The sequence below is a fragment of the Ailuropoda melanoleuca genome, chromosome 15, assembly GCF_002007445.2.
Source record: "Ailuropoda melanoleuca isolate Jingjing chromosome 15, ASM200744v2, whole genome shotgun sequence".
Taxonomy (NCBI): Eukaryota; Metazoa; Chordata; class Mammalia; order Carnivora; family Ursidae; genus Ailuropoda; species Ailuropoda melanoleuca.
The window spans coordinates 23,453,636-23,473,275 of NC_048232.1; the positions used below are offsets into that span (position 1 = coordinate 23,453,636).

At 37.5% G+C, this 19,640-nt stretch overlaps 1 protein-coding gene across 7 annotated transcripts in view; it reads left to right on the top strand.

Annotated features, from left to right (window-relative positions):
- MYO3A (myosin IIIA) overlaps positions 1-19,640 on the top strand; it is a 236,746-nt gene that overhangs the window by 161,944 nt on the left and 55,162 nt on the right. For all 7 annotated transcript variants that reach the window (XR_004620761.1, XR_004620760.1, XM_034643926.1 and 4 more), the window contains 6 exons: positions 2,383-2,536; positions 4,051-4,139; positions 6,066-6,195; positions 12,950-13,029; positions 13,494-13,571; positions 17,547-17,752. Coding sequence is in view for 5 of the 7 variants with exons in the window: in XM_034643926.1 (XP_034499817.1) it covers positions 2,383-2,536; positions 4,051-4,139; positions 6,066-6,195; positions 12,950-13,029; positions 13,494-13,571; positions 17,547-17,752 (737 nt within the window). In the remaining 2 variants the exon portion in view is untranslated. The remainder of the gene's footprint in view (positions 1-2,382; positions 2,537-4,050; positions 4,140-6,065; positions 6,196-12,949; positions 13,030-13,493; positions 13,572-17,546; positions 17,753-19,640) is intronic.

A 19,640-nucleotide genomic window follows, 5' to 3' on the forward strand; every position in this document is an offset into this window, starting at 1 on the left:
TTTTTTTTTTAAGATTTTATTGATTTATTTGAGAGATAGAGAGCACAAGCAGGGGAAGTGGCAGGCAGAGGGAGAGGGAAAAGCAGGCTTCCCAACGAGCAGGGAGCCTGACATGGGGCTCAATCCCAGGACCTTGGGGTTACAACCTGAGCAGAAGGCAAACGCTTAACCCACTGAGCCACCCAGGCGCCCCTAACTCCACTTATCTTCTGCTCTAGATGTATTTTTAACATACGGGGCATAGCAGAGGACTTTCTTAAGAGATATATGAGCTTCTTTTCTCCTCTTATGCTTAAAAATAACTAAATATTTTGTGGTCATAACTGCTCTAAAAATGCATAATCTATTGTTTTAGGCACACTCATTTTACTAAAAGTGCTTTATAAATCCTGAGTCATAGCATGTTTTCTCTGTTGGTTTGCCTGGAGTCCATAACACTAACAGGTATCTTCAAGGGGAGCCCATTGTTTTCCACGTTACTCCTCTCTGTTCTGTCTCACCTGCCACAAAAACGTCCTGTGGATTTTGACACAGGCAAATAGAAATGACAAATGCATTGATTTAGACCTTAACCTTGTGTGCTTTCTATACAAAACAGACAAAACCTCTTCTGAACTTTGCAGTTGTCATTTAAGCTATAATGTGCTGTCAGCCTGATGTGTCTACTAGTAAAGTCATTCTGGGTCCACATATTGCTCCCAAGGTTACCTTCAAATGCAAAAGCTGTGAAACTTCCAGACATTGTTTCCATTTTTATGTACTGGATAAACTAAATGACTTTCAGGTGAGCTACCTTTTAGGTCAATGGGCACTGCCAAATTTTTACCTATTAGTTTTTTGTCTTAAAAAATGTACACTTATTTTTCCTGGTGACACCCTTGAAATGAGATTTCAATTTCATAATCACCCAAATACTGATTAGAAGTTTAGGACTATCAAATGCCCCACCTGCCATTGGCTAAATTCCTCCACGAAGTTGCCGGAAATAAATTCTCTTTCTCAGAACTCCTTAGAGTACGTTGTACATATTGTTCTTCTATCATATGTTACCTTGCATTTTGAATATTTATTTACTAACCTTATCACTCACGTTAGATCTTAAATCCACTGAGGACAGGGAGTTTGTGTTAAACATCCCTTTATCACCCGTCAACGATGCCTTATTATGAGATGTTTAATGAAAATATTTAATGACTTAAAGAATATATTAAAATAATAATGAAGGGGCACCTGGGTGGCTCAGTCAGTTAGGTGTCTGACTCTTGGCCTCAGCTCAGGTCTTGGTCTCCAGGTTCTGAGTTCCAGCCCCGCATTGGGCTCCATGCTGGGCATGGAGCCTTACATAACAAAAAATTTTTTAAGTTAAAATAATAATGAAAATAGCCTGTCATTTTATATTTGTGAATTGTGTGGGATATTCTGCCCTAGGCAAGAGTTATTTCATACACTTCCCAGTGATATCTGCTTTATCACCTGAGAACTGGTGAGTGCCCTGCATGGGAGCATGACTTCAAGTGGTCCAGGGGTCATGCATGTCCCCTTACAGAGTACAGCCCTGGGGCAGGGGCACAGTGTGAGGGAAGAGTCATAGAAATGGAGCAACAGCACAGTTCTTCCCCTTTGGTAAAATAGATCATCAACATCTGTGTTGTGTGGGCACCATGGTCTTACACTAATTGTTACTCATCATTTTTATTTTATGCATCTTATCGTATACTCAACAGCAGCTGGTTGTTAATGTACCAGATAGATTTACCTTGTTAGATGGAAATCGTTTCCTCCATGTGGTAGATGAGACAGTGGGAGATTACAGAATAAAAAAATTCCAAAGGATTATATGGCTAGTTAAGAGACAGAGCCTGGATATGAACCTAGGTGTTCTTGGTTCTAAAGCTACTGGCTGTTCCTATGACCCAGAGTTGTCCATGTAACAATGTAACAATGTAAATGTCATCATGACTGAGAAGTTAAGTAGATGTTCTTGAGAGATCCATTTCTGAAACTAGATCAAAGGCTTAAATTGGGGGAAATGTAAGATATACCTAATTGATATTCTATAAATTCTGGAGCATAACTTTATTACTGTTCATTACCAACATATTCTCTTGCAATTTTGAAAGCCTAAGATGTCTATAATTCTGGTATAGAGACTAGAAACCTTTTATTATTACCTTGAATCACTGCTGACTTCAATGAACTCTCAGTTTCAGGGAAAGAAAAATAAAATGATAGCCTCAGTTTAAGGGCAATGTTCATAGGAAGCGATTTATTATAATATGTGTAAAAGAGAATTTGGGGCAATTACTGTCCAGCTACCTTTCACAATTTCACAATTCACCATTTTTTTAGTGATTTTTTTCTATGTATCATGTCCTGCTATAGAATGAATATCTAAATGAAGGTGTTAATGCCAGAATGATTGAATATGAAGATAACCGTCCCCTCCTAGATATGTTTCTGCAGAAGCCAATGGGTCTGCTATCCCTGCTCGATGAAGAAAGTCAGTTTCCCAAGGCCACTGACCAGACTCTCGTGGGTGAGTTTTAAACCCGGTATGTCTGCATCATTTTGTGCTGCAGTAATAGAATGCTCTGGATGACTTAAAAAGAATTTTGTGTTAATTATCTGGAAGAAAATAGCTATCACAAAGCCTGCATATGTAACTTTAAAGAAGAGGCTTTGGGTCTAATATCTGGACCAGTGAATGTTTAAAATAGGGTGAAATATTTCGTGATGAATTAAACAAGTTTGGTATTGGACTTCTCCTTACATTGTCATAGGATCTTATGTTAGAAATAGCCTCAGAAATTATCAAGCCCCACCTCCTCAAAAAAGAAACTACCCAGGCCCAATATAAAAATCGGAGGGCAGGGCAAAAGACCAGCTCTGGAAATTGAAAAGAGGTAGTTAATAAATTCATCTAGGCACATGTCTAATAGAGGCAAATAGCCTCCATTACCTTAATAATCTCTAAATTACAGTATATTAGTAAATATTGACAATTATCACGAGTCATCAAAGAAAGTGTAAACATATTCATTTTTTCTGTTTGAGAAGGCAAAGATATGTATGTGTTTTTAATAGATTATCATCTAAAATGGTTAAAATTAAGAATGTCTTATTCCTTAGATTAAAAAATAAAACTCTAGCTTGTTTAGGTAAAAAATCATTTTTAATGGAGAAATACCATATTCCCTAATGGTAGGAGATATTGATTATGTATAATAAATATTTGCAGAAAATTTGGATTCACATTTTCTCTCATTTACTTTGGGTGATGAGTCTGTTTCTTATCATTAAGTCTGTGATGTTGCTTCCTGGTGACTCACTCATTGGCTTATTCTCTCCTCTAATTGGACGATACGGATGGAAAACAAAACAATCCCAAAGTTCTGGGGGAAGTTGTCTCATAGCAATCACTTGATTTCAAGGTTAAAATGTCCCTTCTAGGACATGGAGTAAAAAATTCTCTGAAGGTGGCACAATTGTTATAGGACTGTAACTGCCTTTATGACCCTACATTTTTCCTATGTAATCAATAATAATGTATTCTAAAAGAAAAGAGAGCCAGAATACCAGATTTCTAGGCTCATGGCTTCACATCAAACTGGGTTTCACAAACCTCTTTGATCAGTTAATCTCAAGTAGTTTCCTTCTTCTGGACCAGTGGTTCACAAAATGTGGTCCCCAGACCAGGACCATCAGCATCACCTGGAAACTTGCTAGAAATGTGACTTCTTGGATCCCCCCCAACACACACAACCAGATCTACTAAGTCAGAAACTCTGTGTTTTAATAAGCCCTCCAGGGGGGTTCTGTTGTTTGCCAAGGTTTAAGAACTGCTGCTCTAAATCATAATAGAATGGTTCAACTAGTGATCTTGAGTTTGGTCGCAACATTTATGCTCCAAATCTGCATTTATCATTATGTAAAATTGTCTTTTCACTGCTCATTGTCCATTTTATGGTGAAAGAGATGATTCTGTCAATCAGTATTTTCTGAGCATTTCCTTACATAACTTGATATTGGAGTTCAATTTTTTTTCTATAGAAAAATTTGAAGGTAACCTGAAATCACAGTATTTCTGGAGGCCCAAAAGAATGGAACTTAGTTTTGGAATTCACCACTATGCAGGAAAGGTAAGGTCTGTGAAGAATTATGAATGAGTTTCTCTTAGTCTTTCATCAAATAATAATGATAAACATGAAAACTATGGCCCAAAATATTTACAGATGGTTGTAATGAGATAGGCATCTGTTTCTGCCCCAATCTAGCCCTGACTTTGTTCTTCAACTTCCTACAGTCTGTCCAATTGACTGGTGGAACTCCCGCTCCAGAGCATTCTGCTCTAGCATCTATTCTGAGAAGGTTAACAAAAAATCCTTCTCCTACTTTGACAATGGTATAGTTTTTCTGGAGGAATTTATTAAGAAACTAAGAGAAAACAAGAAAGAAAAGAGACAAGCATCAAAGCCTCCATTTTTCTGATCCTAAGATCTGGCTTTGGGGGAGATTGGCTGGCAACAGGGACCTACTTTTTCCTTCTTTTAATGTTAGCTGGGAACCTTTTGCATAAACTGCCTTTTATAGACTTGAGGTGCTTCTCTCTCCATAGAAGCCTTTGTCTCTCCTCCTGCCCAACAGGAGAAAGTGCCAAATTGGAGGTGTGGTCGGATAATGGAGCTGGCCGAGGGGGGTTGACTAATGGACTGTTCAGCAGTTGGATATTTATGCTTTGATAAATGCACATCCCCACAGCAGAGCAAACCTCAGATATATTGTCCTAAATCCACAGGATGCTCTGTTTCCCTTCTGCAGAGAATAACAGGTCATTCCTTCACAATGATGGTATAAATATTGGAGGACTGAGAAGGTATTAAAATCAAGAAAGAAATGCAGAGAATAAGAAATACAGAAACAAAATAAAATAACACAGAATTTGGAAGATTCAGGTCTACTAGGACTTCTCTATTCCACAGATTTCAATATTCCACAGACTTTTGTCACTGAAAAAAAATCTACCTTAAATATTATAGTTATGGCTTCTCCCATGCTGTTCAGCATGTGATTTTTCCAAATAAGTCTTTTTCAAAACATCCATTAAGAATTTGCTAAGATCAATTTATCCAGTTGTTTTTAACAGCTGTATTAGTCACCTTGGACTGTCATAAGAAAATACCACAGGATGGGTGGCTTAAAGCACAGAAATTTATTTTCTCACAGTTCTGGAGGCTAGAAGTCCAAGATCAAGGTGACAGCAAGGTCATTGTCTGGTGAGACCTCTCTCCCTGGCTTGCAGATGGGTGCATTCTTGCAGTGTTCTCATGTGGCCTTTTCTCTGGGTACATGAGAGGGAAAAAGTGATCTCAAGTATGTCTTTCTCTTCTTACGAAGACACCAGTCCTATGGGATTAGGGTCCCACCCTTAGGACCACATTTAACCTTAATTACCTCCTTAAAGACCCTGTCCAAATACAGTCACATTTAGGATCAGGAATTCAACATATTAATTGTGGAGGGACACAGTTCATTCCATAACAACAACTATATGAGATCATCCTACAGAAATCTTTGGATTACATTGATCTTTAGTGTTAAAATTATTTAGAAGTGCCAGAAACATGAATATTCATAGTGTACTTAAACCACACTGTTAGTGAAACAAAAATTTATAATGGCCAATTCACTGCTTGTGAATCAATTACCATAGAAATGAGAATGCCTTCGTGGCCCCAGGGTGCCTCCTTTATGCCACCCTCGACCCTCCAAACACAGAAAGGAAGCAACACCAAGTTTCCAACATAATAAATGAAAGGCATCAAACCATGATTCCAACCAAATTAGCAAGACACCAATTTTTCTCGGACAAAATATACTGTAGACCTGGAAAAATTTGCTCTTCCAACCAAGTTGTAAAGAACTTCGTTCATAAACCTTTGTACACCTGTTGCTCAGCACAGAGGAAGTTCTCAGTAAATACCTATTCATGATTTTGTCGCTGCTGCTGGTGATGATGACAATGAGAATGGCATTGATTGTGATACTGAAACTTACTTTATCAACAGGTCCTGTATAATGCAAGTGGGTTCTTAGCTAAAAATAGAGACACTCTTCCAACTGATATTGTGCTGCTTTTGAGGTCATCAGAAAACAATGTCATTCGCCAACTAGTCAGTCACCCTTTGACAAAAACAGGTAAGCTTAAGGCAATTTCCTTTAACTGAGAAATTTCCTCAGGCCCAATCCAGCAGTTTCTGACTGTGATTTTCGTGAGTATAATCCCCAATTTTTTTTTATGTTGGTTTGTTTTTAGCTCACTAAATATGCATTTCTTAATACATTCTGCCCAAATTGTCTGAAGAATATATAAAAATGAATATAAACAAACTAGATTTTCATTCAAGAAAAGTTTTTGAAGAACTAGCCAGAAAATATGGTGGTATTTTAGCTACTCGTTAGAAGGATATGCTCACCTCTGAAGAGTTTAGAATGACCTCTCTTTCAGGACTGTGCAGCTTTGGGTGGTACTTTAAGACTCTATAGGTGTAGTGAGCTGTGCCTTATTAATTAAAAACTTATAGGGGTGCCTGGGGGGCTCAGTCGTTAAGCGTCTGCCTTCGGCTCAGGTCGTGATCCCAGCATTCTGGGATCGAGCCCCACATCGGGCTCCCTGCTCAGCAGCAAGCCTGCTTCTCCCTCTCCCACTCCCCTGCCTGTGTTTCCTCTCTCGACACCTCTCTCTGTGTCAAATAAATAAAATCTTAAAAAAAATAAAAACTTATATGCCTTTGTTCCAGCCAACCATATACATGTTTGCTTTTGCTTTTAAGTAGAAAAAAATGTAGTTTGGGTTGTTTTTCTTTATTGAAGTTTGTTTTATTATTTTGCATTTCTTTTTATGGTTTTATTGAGATATAACTGACATACAATAAATAGCTCATGTTTAGACAGTAAAGCGTGATGAGTTTTTGACAGGCATAAACATCTATAAAACCATCACCACATTCAGTAGGGAACATATTCATCACCCCCAGAGGATATTTCCTTGTGACTCTGGAATCCTTCCCACCACCGTTCTGATCCCTCTCCAATTGTTCTAGCACCATTGGTTGGAAGGATTATTCTTTCCCTCATTGAATTGCTTGGGCACCCTGTTGAAAATCAATTGACTATATACATGTAGGTCTATTTCTAGACTTTTCTATTGTGCATCCTTGATACTTGTCTAGCTTTATGGCAGTACCACACTCTTGACTACTGTAGCTTTATAAAAAAAAAAAAAAAAACAATTGAAATCAGATAGTATAAGCTTCCCAACTCTGGCTTTTTCAGAGTGGTCGAGGCAATTATTCCTTTGCTTTTTCATATAAATGTTAGAATAAGCTTGTCAATTTCGACCAAAGATCCTGGTGAGACTTTGATTGGGATGCACTGAAGCTGTAAATTAATTTTGGGAGAATTGATATCCTCACAATATTGGGTCTTCCAATAAGGAAGCACAGTATAGCTCTTCATTTATTTAAATCTTCCTTAATTTCTCTCAGCAATATTTCGTAGTTTTCAGTGTATGTGTCTTGTGTCTCTTTGTCAAATTATCTGCTAATATATCACATTTTATGCTATTATAAATGGTAATTTTAATTCAAATTCTGTTTGTTGCTAGTATATAGAAATCCAGTTGATTTGTGTGTATGGATCTTTCACCCTGCATTGTTGCTAAGCTCATTTATTAGAGTAGCTTTTCTTAGTGAATTCCATAGGATTTTCTGTATAGATGATCATGTCTGTGAAAAAAGAGTATGCCTTTTCTTCTCCAGTATGTTTACTTTTTATGTCTTCATCTTGCCTGGTTGCTCTGGCTAGAATCACCAAAGCAATATTGAATACAAGTGCTAAGAGTGAACATTCTTGCCTTATTCCTGATCTTGGGAAGAAAGCTTTCAGTTTTTCCCCAATAAATATGATGTTACCTGTAGGTTTTTCATAGACGTCCTCACTCAGGAGGAGGAAGTTCTTTCTATTCCTAGTTTTCAAGTATTTATCAGGTATTCGTGTTTGAATTTTGTCAGATGCTTTTTCTGCATCTATTGAGATGATCACTTGTTTATTTTTTTAATCTGTAAATATGATGAGTTACATTGATTAATTTTTGAATGTTATGCCAACTTTTTATTCCTGGGAAAAACCTGACATGGTCACAATGCATTGAACTTTTATGTTGCTGGATTAAATTTTTTGACGTTTTGTTAAGAATTTTTGCATCTATGTTCTTGAGGGATATTGAGCTATAGTTATCTTCTAATTTTTTTCTAATTTTGGAATCAGAGTAATGTTGGCCTCATTGAGTGAATTGAGAAATATTTCTTCCTCTTCAATTTTCAGGAAAAGTAGAGTGAGTATTATTTCTTTCTAAATTCCTTTGTAGAATTCACCAGTGAAGCCGTCTGGGCCAGAAGGGTTTTTTATGAGAAGGTTTTGAACTACAAATTCAATTAATTTCTTTAACAAATAGGATATTTATCTCATTTTTTGATGCTCTTTAGTAGGTTGTATCTTTTAAGAAATTTGTTACATCTATGTAGTAAGATTCATTGACATAAAGTTGATTATAGTGTTCCCTTATTATCCCTTAATATCTATAGATCTTGGAATTTAATCAGCTCACTCATTCCTGATCTGAATCTTTTGTGTCCTCATTCACTTTATTCTTGATAGAATCTCTAGAAATAGAGATTTGTCAATTTTACTGATCTTCTCAAAGAACCAGCATAGAGTTTATAGTTTCACTGATTTTTTTTTCCATTGGTTTGTTTTCTATTTTGTTGATTTTTTTTTCTTCTTCTTCTTTTCTTTCTTTTTTTTGGGGGGGTGGGAAGAGGGAGGCTTTTTCATTTTTATTTCCTTTCTTCTGTTTAATTTGGATTTTATTTTGTCTTTTTCTGATTTCTAAGGTGAGAGCTTAGGTCATTGATTTAAGAAAACATTTCTAATATACGTACTTACATGGATTATTTATAAGCATTATATTTCAATTCTAAAAATATTGGGATTTTCCATATCTTTGTGTTGCGGCCTTCTAATATAATTCCATAGCGCTCAGAAAGCATATTTTCTATGTTTTAATCCATTTAAATTTACTGAGACATGTTTTATGGCCCAGAATATGGTATATCTTGTTTTATGTTTCATTTACACTTGAAAATAATGTGTATGCCACTCTGTTGGATGGACAGTTATATAAATGTCAGTTGGGTCAACTTGGTTGATAGTATTGGTTAAATCTTCTATATACTTACTGGTTTTTTCTCTCCTGGTTCTACCAGTTGCTGAGAGAGGAGTTTTGAAATATCTGATTATAATTAATTTATCTATTTTGTCTTTCATTTCTATCAGTTTTTGTTTTATGTATTTTTAAGATCTATTATTGGACCCACAAACATTTAGAATTATTATAGCTTCTTGATGACTAGACCTCTATATTATTATTAAATGACCCTTTTATCCTTGGTAATATTCTTTGCTCTGGAATCTACTTTGTCTGGTAATAATAGACTCCAACTTTCTTATGATTAGTGGTTGAATGGTGTATTTTTTTTTTTTTGTGCTTTCAACTTCATCTTATTTTTGTGTTTGTATTTCAAGTGGGTTTTTTTGTAGACAATATGTAGTGGACCTTGCTTTTTTAAGTTCTGACAATCTCTACCTTTTAATTGGGGTGATCATTTATATTTAATGTGATTATTGATATGGTTGGGTTTGACTGACTCTACCATTCGATGTGTTTTCTATTGGCTACCTCTGTTATTTTTCATAGTCTTCACCTGGGTTTCCCTCCTTGCAGTGTAAAATCTCTTTAGACAGAAACCTGGAGTAATAGGGCTCACCTCATTTGTTTCCCCTCACTCAGGGATCAGTGTCCTGTACTGCCTGATGCACAATGTATAAAAACTGTTATTTCTGGACAAATACTGTATGATTCTTCAGAATAAGGTACTTAGGGCAGTCAAAATCATAGAGACAGAAAGCAGAATGGTGGTTGCCAGGGGCTGGGGGTGGGAGGAATGGAGAGCTAGTATTTAAGGGGTATAAAGTTTCAGTTTTACAAGATGAAAAAAGTTATGAACATGGATGGTGGTGATGTTTGCATAACATTATGAAGGTATTTAATGCTACTGACCTGTACACTTAAAAATGATTAAGATGCTAAATTTTATGTTATGTAAGTTTTACAATAAAAAATGAAAAGGAAGAAAAACTCATGTATTTTGTATTTTTTTTTTTTTAGTTATTTCAGTTAATCCAGTCTTGTGTTACTTTATCATGCCCAGAAGCAAATGTCTTCAGTTTTGACTTTAACAGTTTTCATCTCTTTCTATATCCACCAACTGCATCTGTGCACCTAATCTCATGTTTTTTACCCTTATAAAATATGCAGTCAAGATTCTCAATACTATGTTTTGTNGGTTCTCAATACTATGTTCTGTCTCCTGACTATCAGCAGAACCATGTCTCATTGGCCAAAGAGAAGAGAATTTCATAATCAAAGATGTTTCAGTCACTCTGAATCTCAAAGCTATCAGAGGCATTTGGGTTTTATATTCACCTAGATATGCAAACATAATAATAATAATGAATGACAATAATNTTCCCTCTCTCGCTGGCTGTCTCTATCTCTGTCTAATAAATAAATAAAAAATCTTAAAAAAAAAAAAAAGATGTTTCAGTCACTCTGAATCTCAAAGGTATCAGAGGCATTTGGGTTTTATATTCACCTAGATATGCAAACATAATAATAATAATGAATGACAATAATGACAATAATAATACATAAATATAAATTTGTTTAGAATTTGCAGTGTGCTAGGCACTGTGCTGACTACTTTTATATATTCCTAATAGCAACGCTCTGAGGAGGAATTACTGGTACAGATGAGACTTTGAGTCTTGGAAATGTTGAGCATCTTTCTTAGTGTTACCCCTGTGGGAAGTCTTAGAAGTAGGCTTGAAAGTTGGGTTTTTTCAATCCTATATTATGCTGTCTCCAAGATTCTAAGATAACCCTTTGCATGTATGACTTTAAATATGATATACAGTGCAGCCATTTTGAGGAGGAAATGTACCACAATTCCTTGCAGCTTACATATCTACATTGGTTTATTACAGTTTTGTTCATCAGGTCAACTATAAAGGTGAAGTGGATATATTTTCTGAAATTAAGATCTATGCTAATTTTAGTTCCTGTTGATATGCATTAATGAATTTTTAGAAGGCTTTCATTTATTTTGTTGTTAAACAATTTGATGACTAGTGTATAAATTTTGTTACACTGAAATTATTAATCCCTTAGTAAATTTCCTCTAGTTTTTTAGTTTTCAGAGAAACTTAAATTTTTAGTTCTTATTTGGCTAATATTAAGTAATGGTATCTATTAAGTAATGGGTCTATTCTAATAGTGTGCTACTATCCTTTGTATATGTCTATAGTAATTTTGGTAATTTTTTCTAAAACCTTCCCTTAAAAAAAAAATGAAAGTCCACAGCTGCCCCTCTGAAGACCATGTGTTACTATGCCTGTCCACTCTGCTGTCTGCAGTAAGTTTCCCAGTAGAAGAGTGGACAGTGTGGTGTGCACCTCAGAGTGAAAGCCAGCACACACACCCATTGCAGCACCTTTCCTGATAACGAGGGAAGGGGGTAGACGGCACAGCCAAGGCACTGCCAGCCTCATCCCAGGCAGGGTCCCACCAGCATCATCACTCCCAAGCCAGCCTTTTGCCACCACAAAGAATGCGAAGGATTTGTCAAAAACATGTAGCCTTGGGGCACCTGATGGCTCAGCTAATTAAGCATCCGACTCTTGATTTCAGCTCAGGTCATGATCTCAGGATTGCGAGATTGAGCCCCACATCAGGCTCCACACTGGGCGTGGAGCATGCTTACGATTCTCTCTCCCTCTCCTTCTGCTCCCACCCCCACCCCAACGTGCACTCTCTCTCTCTCTCTTTCTCTCTAAAGAACAAAGAAACAAAAAACATGTAGCCTCTACTTCTCACCTAGACAAATGAAAGTGAAAAGAAATAATCTTTCTGAAGTGATACTGAATTCTGGAGATATATTTGAACATTACTGTTGGGATAATGAACTCTTGGATTGTGGGTTGGTTGTTTATTGTGCTTGGTGAGGGGTGGGACAGGAGAGAAGATGAACTAACATTTCCGGGTGCCCACCGTGCACCAAACATACTGTCACATGTCATCAAAATCCTGTGAGGCAGACAGCATTATCCCCATTATACGGTTTCAGAATGCAACTCAAAGACTAAGTAAATGATCAATCGACGGGCCACACAATATAACTACCACAGCCGGGATTCAAATACAGGTATTCCTGGTTTCTAGGGCCATAATTTTTCACTACACCAGAGTATTTTCACACCTTGGGTTATGCACATATAAGTAGCCCTAGCACTGGGCACTTAATTTCTGAGTTGAACGTATCTATTTCTGCATCGAACATATCCATTGCTCTCAACCATTCTTGATATTCTTACAACAATTTCATATGAATTAATGATCCATATGATTTTTAAGGCCCATTGTAAAGCTTACCTTTTTGTTAAGGAAAATCTCAGATGCCATTTAACACATACACACATACATGAAGCAAACTGTTCCCTTTATCGGAATCACACCATATCTTGTAGCAATTAAAGGAAGTCTAACACTTACCTGTATTTTTTCTAATATCCAAGTTGGGTTTTTTTTTTCTAAATTTAAAATTTGTTATAAATTTTTATATAATATTTTATCCTTAAATTTCTCATAAATACTTAACCGAGGATGACTATTGCAGCATCAACAATGTTTATTTTAATACTTAAGTAAATGAAGAAAGTCTTCTAGTGATTAAGTATTCTAAAATGTACATTAATTTCATCCACATTCCTATAGGTAATCTGCCACATTCTAAAACCAGAAATATAATAAATTATCAAATGAGGACTTCAGAAAAATCAATCAACTTGACAAAGGTAAGAAAATGCATTTTGCATGACAGCGAGCCTAAGAATTTAACCTTTACAGCAACAGTATTTGTGTGCTCCTAAAAGTAAACAGCATTTTATGTAGGTTTTCTCCCTTTGATCTTTCTTTTCTGCTTAAACAGCTATGTTATGTTTATATTACTCTAGCCACTAAAATAATCATGCATTTATGATACATTCCTAACTCTTCTTTATAGCTCATTTGAATGTTACACTAAGAGCAACTAAAAATATGTTAGCTAAGGTCTGAGACATTCACATTCCCTGCAAGATCAATTAAAATTCCAATGAGGCTGACAAAACAATTACCCTAAGTAAAAATATTAACCTTTTGTTATTTTATGTATTTGAATGCATAGACCACGATCACCCAAAGGAAATTCCATATGCTCCTTATAGATCATAAAGTGCAGTGGATACTGAAACATCACTGTCTTCCTTGGTCTTTGCAGGATCAAAGTGGAGAAGCCACACATCATGCCATAGAGACCACCAACATGAAGACACAAACAGTTGCATCATATTTTAGAGTAAGATATTAAATTACGGTGTGTTGTGCTTAGGAATGTTACTTATTTATTTAATTTATTTATTTTCAGACGAGGGGAGGGGCAGAACGAGTGAAGAAAGAGAACCCTAAGCAGGTTCCACACCCAGCTCAGAGCCTGATAGGGGATTGACCTCACAACCCGTAAGATGACCCAAAATCAAGAGTCAGAGACTTAACTGACTGAGCCACCCAGGTGCCCCAGGAATGTTATTTATTTTATTTTTTAAAACTTTTTAAAAGATTTTATTTATTTATTTGAGAGAGAGAGAAAGAGAGAGTGAGAGAGGAGAGAGAAGGAGAAAGGGGAGGGTCAGAGGGAGAGGGAGAAGCAGACTCCCTGCTGAGGAGGAAGCCCTACTCGGTACTCCATCCTGGGACTCTAGGATCATGACCTGAGCCGAAGGCAGACGCTTGACTGACTGAGCCACCCAGGTGCCCCTATTATTTATTTTAAATGAGAGTTACACATCAAAAGCTAGTAGTAAATATCAGAGTACTATTAGCAAAAGATAGTTCTCATTGTATTCCATTTACTATTTGTTAGATACAGAAAATAGTAGAGTACTGTAAAAAACCTATGGATTGGTTTGCTTTGCTATTTTATCTATAAAATTATTGCATACTAAGTCAGTCTTAATGGAAGTTTATACTTTGGTTAAAATTTGCCCAAAGAACCAAATGCATTTCCCCTAGAACAAAACCTGGCAGGGTTTTTAATTCCATGCTCTGATAACTGCCTATCACTTCTTCCCACTCCTGAATGACCTTGGGGTGGGCAGATGGGACGAGGCTGAGCATCCAGGCTCATTCCATATCTCCCTGCACCTAGACAAGATGAAACCTCAAAAGAAAAAGAACTGGTATAAGCATGGGGCAAGGAGAAGGGATACTGGGAAAACATAGTAACATGCTAACAAAATCAGCCACTGTGTTCTTAGCATAGTGTCAAGGTGACCTTTCTTAACCTTTCTTCCTTGGACAATATGGGAGAAAAGGAAGAAAAGAAGTACTTTACTTCCTTTGTGCTCTGAAGAACTCCAGATACCCGTGCCCTCGTTATTGGTGTCCATTCTTATTTATCTCCTTCTGATAAAATCATATTGGGGCGCCTGGGTGGCTCAGTTGTTTTAAGCATCTGCTTTCAGTCAGGTCATAATCTTGGAGTTCTGGGATCGAGTCCCGCATCGGGCTCCCTGCTCAACAGGGAGTCTGCTTCTCCCTCTCCCTCTGCCCCTCCCCCTGCTTGTATGCTCTCTCAAACAAATAAATTAAATCTTTTTTAAAAATAAAAAATAAAAAAATAATCATATGAACCAGCCAATGAAGATGGAGAAAATACTAACTAAAAATTGGAAATTATTAATAGTACAATTTAAGGTGGGAAAAGGGGAGTAATTAGGCTAAANACTTCCTTTGTGCTCTGAAGAACTCCAGATACCCGTGCCCTCGTTATTGGTGTCCATTCTTATTTATCTCTTTTGATAAAATCATATTGGGGCGCCTGGGTGGCACAACGGTTAAGCGTCTGCCTTCGGCTCAGGGCGTGATCCTGGTGTTATGGGATCGAGCCCCACGTCAGGCTCCTCTGCTATGAGCCTGCTTCTTCCTCTCCCACTCCCCCTGCTTGTGTTCCCTCTCTCGCTGGCTGTCTCTATCTCTGTCAAATAAATAAATAAAATCTTTAAAAAAAAAAAAATAGCTGGGTAGGGGCGCCTGGGTGGCACAGTCGTTAAGCGTCTGCCTTCGGCTCAGGGCGTTATCCCGGCATTATGGGATCGAGCCCCACATCAGGCTCCTCCGCTATGGGCCTGCTTCTTCCTCTCCCACTCCCCCTGCTTGTGTTCCCTCTCTCGCTGTCTGTCTCTATCTCTGTCAAATAAATAAATAAAATCTAAAAAAATAAAAAATTTAAAAAATTAAAAAATAGCTGGGTAGTTTTATTAAATAGTTTTTCGAGTCCTAAGCTCATAGCAGACAGTGTGTACTTAATCATCTTTNCTCCGCTATGAGCCTGCTTCTTCCTCTCCCACTCCCCCTGCTTGTGTTCCCTCTCTCGCTGGCTGTTTCTATCTCTGTCAAATAAATAAATAAAATCTAAAAAAATAAAAAATTTAAAAAATTAAAAAATAGCTGGGTAGTTTTATTAAATAGTTTTTCGAGTCCTAAGCTCATAGCAGACAGTGTGTACTTAATCATCTTTGAGTAGCACGTAGTACACTCATATACTTAATCTCTCACATGTGCTGCTGGTACATCCACCTGCAATCGGGACTGCAGCACAGCTGAATTACCAAGCGTATTATGGACAGATTATTTTCCTTTTTTAAGGGAGTTACCCAAGACCCACATCAGTCCACTGTTGTTGACATCCAACACTGTGTGTATGTTTAAAACATTAGCTCATAAAATCATTTTACTCCTCCAGCTGAAGTGAAAAGTGATAGAAGATAATCCCGTATAGTATATAATGAATTTTTTAAAGTGATTTTCCATTCTGCAGAGAATGCACATAATGTAACACCATGCTTTGGTCCCTAAGAAAAACCAGGGCCTAAATTGTGGAAGGCTCTTGCTCAAAATGCCCCAGCACCTGGCAGGTGTTTGCAGGACAACAGGAATGATGGCTCACAGATCAACGCCATGAAAAGGGGCTCCAAATTGGCAAGCCCAGCTTTGAAGATCATCACATCTGAGTTTCAGTGCCCAAGAAGAAGCCAAGCCACTCCAAGGCTTTGTCATTTTTTTTTTTAAGATTTTATTTATTTATTTGACAGAGATAGAGACAGCCAGCAAGAGAGGGAACACAAGCAGGGGGAGTGGGAAAGGAAGAAGCAGACTCCTAGTGGAGGAGCCTGATGTGGGGCTCGATCGCATAATGCCGGGATCATGCCCTGAGCCGAAGGCAGACANATTTATTTATTTGACAGAGATAGAGACAGCCAGCAAGAGAGGGAACACAAGCAGGGGGAGTGGGAAAGGAAGAAGCAGACTCCTAGTGGAGGAGCCTGATGTGGGGCTCGATCGCATAATGCCGGGATCATGCCCTGAGCCGAAGGCAGACACTTAACAGACTGTGCCACCCAGGCGCCCCCAAGGCTTTGTCATTTGTGTAATTCCGTATTTGGCTTGCTCTGGCTTTGTAACCATAGGCTTCTATGTTTCCAGCACTAAAAGAAATCCAACGGACACCAGCTGTCTGTGTTCATACATCTGTTACCTTGCCAGTAAATTGCAGTCCCAGTCATTAACATGCTCATTTTCTGAGATTCCACTTTTAGTTGAGATGTGATTATTTTAATGTTATACTTAGTTGTCCTATAATTGGCTACCATTTTAATACGCTTTTGCTGAACATGCAGTTTTCATATCTGTGTGACTTTGAAAATTCTAAAATAAATAAGAAAATTATCAAACTAGAACAGATTAGAGTACTTAAGTGAATTTGCTTATTTTTGTAACTCCTACGTCCTATGTATTAAACTGCTTTAACTTCTCATTCCTTATTTTAAACCAGATGATTCTGACAGGCCTTGAAGCATTTACATTCATACTTTTATATGAAGAAAAAAGTTGGACAAGGAAAAGTAAGAGTATCAGCAAGAAATTCAGTCGTATGACTAAATATTATATATCAGCAAGTATCCGTGAAGGCATATAATTACTTACAAGCAAATCAGATGAAAAGTAATTCCATCTATTAATTAAACTTGCCTTAAGAATGTACAGGGAATCTTTTAATAACTAAGTTCCAAGTTATTGCCTCTACATTTTTATGAGTAAATCTGTATTTTTAAAAATACGCTATAAATAAAATTTTCATTAACAGAGATTTTCCTCTATTGAATGTGAATTAATATGAACATATGTAACATCCAGTTTTCAGGGTTTTTTTTCTTGAAAGCCCCTAAGTTTCTGTATACTACACTGAGAAATTTATTTTTGTTGCATATTATAGTATTCCCTGATGGATTTGTTATCCAAAATGGTGGTGGGCCGGCCTCACTTTGTCCGTTGCATCAAACCAAATAATGAACGTCAGGCAAGAAAATATGACAAAGAGAAAGTCCTCGTACAGCTTCGCTACACAGGAATTCTGGAAACAGCGAGAATTCGAAGGCTGGGATACTCACATCGGATACTTTTCTCCAACTTCATAAAGTGGTACGTGGATTTCTGTTCAAGGTTATAGATAAATCCATCAGAAGAATTACAGGGAACAAAATAGGAGAGGGAATTACTAAGGTGTGCGAGGAGGGAGGCATTTTGTTTTTGCAAAGGCGTTTGCACTGAGAGAGAAGGTAAGCAGGCCTGACGTTTCTGTTGTCAGCTGGGAGATCCTGTGTGGTTGCACAGGATACAGGTCCTGGGCAGTAAGATCGAAAGGCCTACGTTTCTGTACGGAGCAGTTGGAGGGTTTGGGTTCTTATCCCACGGCTCGTGCTGTGTGACCTGTGGGCTGTACCAGTGATTCTCAACAGGGGGGGATTTTTGCCCCTCAAAGAATTTGTTGATGTCTGGAGGCATTTTTAGTTGTCACAGCTGATGGGTTGGGGGTGTCTGTTGGCATCTAGCGCCTGGAGTCCGAGGTGCTGCTGAACACCCTACAGTGCAGAGAAGAGTCCCCCGCAAATGTTACCAGCGCTGAGAGCAAGACACCTGCCTGTGCTGAACCTCATTGCCCCTCATTTCATGAATCTGCCCTAACTGCCTGTGCAACTATGATAAGGATCGAACGAGACATTATCTCAGTAACAGTATTTAGAAAACAAAAGACTCAATTAGGTATAAGAAGTCCTTTTTAATATTTGAAATTAATGTAAAATGAATTAAGGTATGTATTAAATATATTTTATTAAGTAATACGTTTGGGGTGGTATAGAAGCTCAGTACCTTGCGTAGTTAATATTTTAAATGCCCATATTTCTATTATTTGGCAATTCTGTGATTACTGTTAGCTATTAAACTCGAAGTTCCAGTTTTCCAAAGTGTTAGAATTTTCAGGTGAAACCTAGCATTTGAGAAATTCCTTATATGTAACATTCTCTGGCCTTTTTCAGAGTGTGCAAATTAGGATTAAGAACAAAACAAAGTTTCCAACCTCCCCACCCCCGAAACAAAACAAAACAAAACATCGCCTTGGCTTGTGTCAAGCATTCTTTCACTTGTGGTAACCAAAACCCTCCCATACTAAATAAAATGAAAATTCTAATAATTTTTGCAAATTATTATATTTTCAGCAATCTATGGTACTTCTTGCTTTTTCCCCCCCTTTGGACACCTGTCAAAGAAAATAAAGGTATTTTTTTAAAAAAGAAAAGAGGGGCGCCTGGGTGGCATAGCGGTTAAGCGTCTGCCTTCAGCTCAGGGCATGATCCCGGCGTTATGGGATCGAGCCCCACATCAGGCTCCTCCACTGTGAGCCTGCTTCTTCCTCTCCCACTCCCCCTGCTTGTGTTCCCTCTCTCGCTGGCTGTTTCTATCTCTGTCAAATAAATAAATAAAATCTTAAAAAAAAAAAGAGAGAAAAAGAAAGGTTTGGGGGCCCCTGGGTGGCTTAGTCATTAAGCATCTGCCTTCAGCTCAGGGCGTGATCCCAGGGTCCTGGAATCAATCCCCGCATCGGGCTCCCTGCTCTGCTGGGAGCCTGCTTCTCCCTCTCCCACTCCCCCTGCTTGTGTTCCCTCTCTCACTGGCTGTCTCTGTCAAATAAATAAACAAAATCTAAAAAAAAAAAAAAAGTTTGAAAGCATTCAGGTATTCAGTCAGTAATTACTGCCTAGCTTGTTTTTTAAGAAACAACATTTTAAAGCTAGTAAATAAATAAATAAATACTTCATTCTGATTTATAATTGAGAAAAAAAAGATAAGAAAGGTATTCGTTTTAAGCAACTTGAAGAAAACCCTACCACTTCTTCATGACAGAGAGCAAAATTACACAAATATGGTAACTTTCATAATTGGCAAATCCTCAATAATAGTTTAAGACAGACTTTAAAACCTCGGGCTGTAGGTATCAGAAGTAGAGCCAGCATTCAATCACTGACTTCCC